The sequence below is a fragment of the Molossus molossus genome, unplaced genomic scaffold (genome assembly GCF_014108415.1).
Source record: "Molossus molossus isolate mMolMol1 unplaced genomic scaffold, mMolMol1.p scaffold_m16_p_6, whole genome shotgun sequence".
NCBI classification, from domain to species: domain Eukaryota; kingdom Metazoa; phylum Chordata; class Mammalia; order Chiroptera; family Molossidae; genus Molossus; species Molossus molossus.
This window is the reverse complement of record NW_023425399.1, coordinates 81,223,869-81,227,594: the sequence shown is the minus strand read 5'-3', so window position 1 is coordinate 81,227,594 and position 3,726 is coordinate 81,223,869. Positions and strand designations below refer to the sequence as shown.

Sequence of the window (3,726 nt, the reverse complement as noted above, 5' to 3'; positions counted from 1 at the left end):
GGTCAACATGCCTGATGAGATAATGCAAAGGACATGGCCGTTATATATTTAGCTATGGAGAACAGTGACCCTGGCTTTTATTTACACTCTAGCCCAGAAAGAGCCTTTATCTAGTAATATGGCGACTTGAACAGGGCAAAGAGAAAAGCTAAATCCTCCTGAATTGGGGTTTAAAAAGTAAGAATTTTTTTCTCTTACAACTAAGTTTTATTAATTTTGATGGGACTACTTATTCTCCATGCATATTATGTTACATTATTTCACACTAAAATTACTGCAATGTTATCAATTCAAGCAGGATTGAGAAGATGAAATATTAATAAGGTTACTCCTCATCTAATTTTCAAAGCAGTGGCCTATATATAGGGCAGAAGCCGCAGAGAAGGACTCACTGGCAATGATATAACGATCAGGCTCTAAAGTGAACGTGACCACATAAAATTCTAACAGGCGATAAAAAGAATATTTGCTTCTAGAATATATATGTCTAGGACAAATCAGAAGTCAGGGAAGAGGAAGGTGGTAAACTGGATATGATTGATTTCCAAGACCAAGGTGTGTATGGGAATAAAAATCTGGTAGGACCTTGACTCAAGTTCAGATTTTGCCACTCCATACGATATTAATTTGGACAAAGTAATACAATTGAGCTTTAGTATTTTAATATAAAGTGGACTAAGAGGATAAACGCTCAACACACAGGGATATTGTCATGAACAAGTAATACTGAATGTGTGATAAACGTTTCAAAACTTTAAAGATGTCTAAATTCTATTTTTATTCATTTGAACATTAATGTATTACTCTGTATAAAATTTTATATTTTTAAAAGTTTAATGCTACCATTAATTAATTTAATTATTCAGCAACTATTTTCTGTGCACATATCATTCTCCTGGTACATCCTAAACTTATATTTCTGCAATAAAAGGAAAAAGATGATCAATTCTGACACTTTTATCTTTGTGTCATGTAAATCTGTTACATATCACTCATTTATTCAACAGATATTTATCGTGTGCCTACTATATGGAAAGATGCTGTTCTGGACCCTGAAGATATACGTGGTGGGGCAAAAGTAGGTTTACAGTTATATTTGAATGCTTTAGAATAGAACTTCAATAATGTATAGAAAATGATACTTATAAAAAATATAAAGAACGCAGGTTCTGAAAAGCCTGCCCCGTCTGCTGGTCCGTTGGTTTCTCTGAGATCGAGTGAGCCGCGGAGACCGCTGGAGCCCAGCTGGAATTGCTAGAGTTTGCACTTGTGCGTTTGGTCGTGGGAGTGGCTGTGGCGCCCCTCCCCCGCCCCAGGCGTCGCCAGTGTACCTACTCCTGCAGGAGATAAACTGTACTCAGCCAAGTTTGCAAGAGTGAGAGGAATTGGAGTGATTAGAAGTTGATTCACTGTAAAGGTTTATTGAAGTCAAAATGTCTCAAAAAAATCCATGGCGGTTCTGTGGTAGAGATGCAAGGAGATGAAATGACACGAATCATTTGGGAGTTGATTAAAGAAAAACTCATCTTTCCCTATGTGGAACTGAACCTGCACAGCTATGATTTAGGCATAGAGAATCGTGATGCCACCAATGACCAGGTCACCAAGGATGCCGCAGAATCTATAAAGAAGTACAACGTTGGTGTCAAATGTGCCACCATCACCCCGGATGAGAAGAGGGTTGAGGAGTTCAAGTTGAAACAAATGTGGAAATTGCCAAATGGTACCATCCAAAATATTCTGGGTGGCACCGTCTTCAGGGAAGCTATTATCTGCAAAAATATCCCCCGGCTTGTGACCGGATGGGTGAAGCCCATCATCATAGGTCGTCATGCGTATGGGGATCAATACAGAGCAACTGATTTTGTTGTTCCTGGGCCTGGTAAAGTAGAGATAACCTACACACCAAGTGATGGATCCCAAAAGAAGATGTACCTGGTACATAACTTTGAAGAGGGTGGTGGTGTTGCCATGGGGATGTACAATCAAGATAAGTCGATCAAAGATCTTGCACACAGTTCTTTCCAGATGGCTCTGTCTAAGAGTTGGCCTTTGTATCTGAGCACCAAGAACACTATTCTGAAGAAATATGATGGGCGTTTTAAAGACTTCTTCCAGGAGATATATGACAAGCAGTACAAATCCCAGTTTGAAGCCCAGAAGATCTGGTATGAGCATAGGCTCATCGATGACATGGTGGCCCAAGCTATGAAGTCGGAGGGCAGCTTCATCTGGGCCTGTAAGAACTACGATGGCAATGTACAGTTGGACTCTGTGGCCCAGGGTTACGGCTCCCTTGGCATGATGGCCAGCGTGCTGATTTGTCCTGATGGCAAGACAGTGGAAGCAGAGGCCGCCCACGGGACTGTAACACGTCACTACCGCATGTACCAGAAGGGACAGGAGACATCTACCAATCCCATTGCTTCCATTTTTGCCTGGACCAGAGGGTTAGCCCACAGAGCTAAGCTTGATAACAACAAAGAGCTTGGCTTCTTTGCAAAGGCATTGGAAGAAGTCTGTATTGAGACCACTGAGGCTGGTTTCATGACCAAGGACTTGGCTGCTTGCATTAAAGGTTTACCCAACGTGCAGCGTTCTGACTACTTGAACACGTTTGAGTTCATGGACAAACTCGGAGAAAACTTGAAGATCAAACTAGCTCAGTCCAAACTTTAAGGCCGTTCCTCAGCTGAGGAGGAGAAGCATTTTTGGTAACTAGGTCCACTGGTTTACATTTTTCTGTATAACACTCAAGGGAAGGGCAAAATCAATTTTGTAATTTATTTAGAAGTCAGAGTTTATCTTTTCTATAAGTTTACAGCCTTTTTCTTATGCATCCAGTCATGCCACTTCAAGAATGTGGCTGGGGACTTTTTAAATTTAAATTTTATTTTCTACTAATAGCTTAGGAATTGCTTCAGTGCTGATTCGTCCTCTGTCACTTTTTCTCCTGTTCTGACATAAATTACCAAAATGAAGGATGCTTGAAAGTAAACTACAGCCACAGTTCGGGCCCCTAAAATTGTGTCCAGTAGAAATTCACTGCCTTCCCCACTTTCCGTGGCCCGGGCTCCGGGTGCTGTTGGTGGAACAGGTGGCCCTTCATGTGAGCTACAGCCGCACCTTAAACTGTAAGAACTGGAACGACGAAGGTCCGTGCAGCTAAAATGTGTCAAAGACACAGCAGTCCTTGGGGTAAGGAGCTCCAGCTTGAGGCCACTGGGGAGTTTGGAATCCGGAATAAAGACCCCCTGCGGGTTTGTCCTCTGTGTGCCCCCTCCCCCCAGCCTCGTGTGGCCTACGGATGATGATCCCCCAAACAGCGGATGATGTTCCCCCAAACAGCGTGTTTTATTCAAGTGCAATAATACAAGCTGCACCTTTGTTTCGACTTCCTGCCTGTTTTATTTCTTTGATTTAAATGTGATTTTTCAGAAGTTCGTTTTAAACACTATTCTAGTCTGCTCTTCATCTAAACTGTTCATTTTAATTAAAATTAAGTGCTAATGACTAAAAAAAAAAAAAAAAGAATGCAGGTTCTGAAATCTAACAGATCTGGGTTAAAATTTTGGATATGTGGCATATAATGTATGGAGAACCTAGGTAAATTGGCTATATAGAGTACATCTAATTTTTATCACATATTAAAAAGATAGTAATAAAAGTACTTACTGCATAAGACTAGCATGAGTCTTGAATGAAAAATTATGTAAAGCTCCTAGG

At 40.9% G+C, this 3,726-nt stretch overlaps 1 protein-coding gene across 1 annotated transcript; it reads left to right on the top strand.

Annotated features, from left to right (window-relative positions):
- Window positions 1–1,340: 1,340 nt before the first annotated feature.
- On the top strand, window positions 1,341–2,769 carry LOC118618603 (isocitrate dehydrogenase [NADP] cytoplasmic-like). Its single transcript, XM_036244955.1, has one exon. The coding sequence runs from the start codon at window positions 1,471–1,473 to the stop codon at window positions 2,677–2,679; it is 1,209 nt and encodes a 402-aa protein (XP_036100848.1). The 5' UTR covers window positions 1,341–1,470; the 3' UTR covers window positions 2,680–2,769.
- The last annotated feature ends 957 nt before the right edge of the window (window positions 2,770–3,726 follow it).

Bases quoted from the DNA above. Each gene is read 5' to 3' on its own strand.
- LOC118618603 (XM_036244955.1), top strand. From the start codon at position 1,471: ATGCAAGGAGATGAAATGACACGAATCATTTGGGAGTTGATTAAAGAA.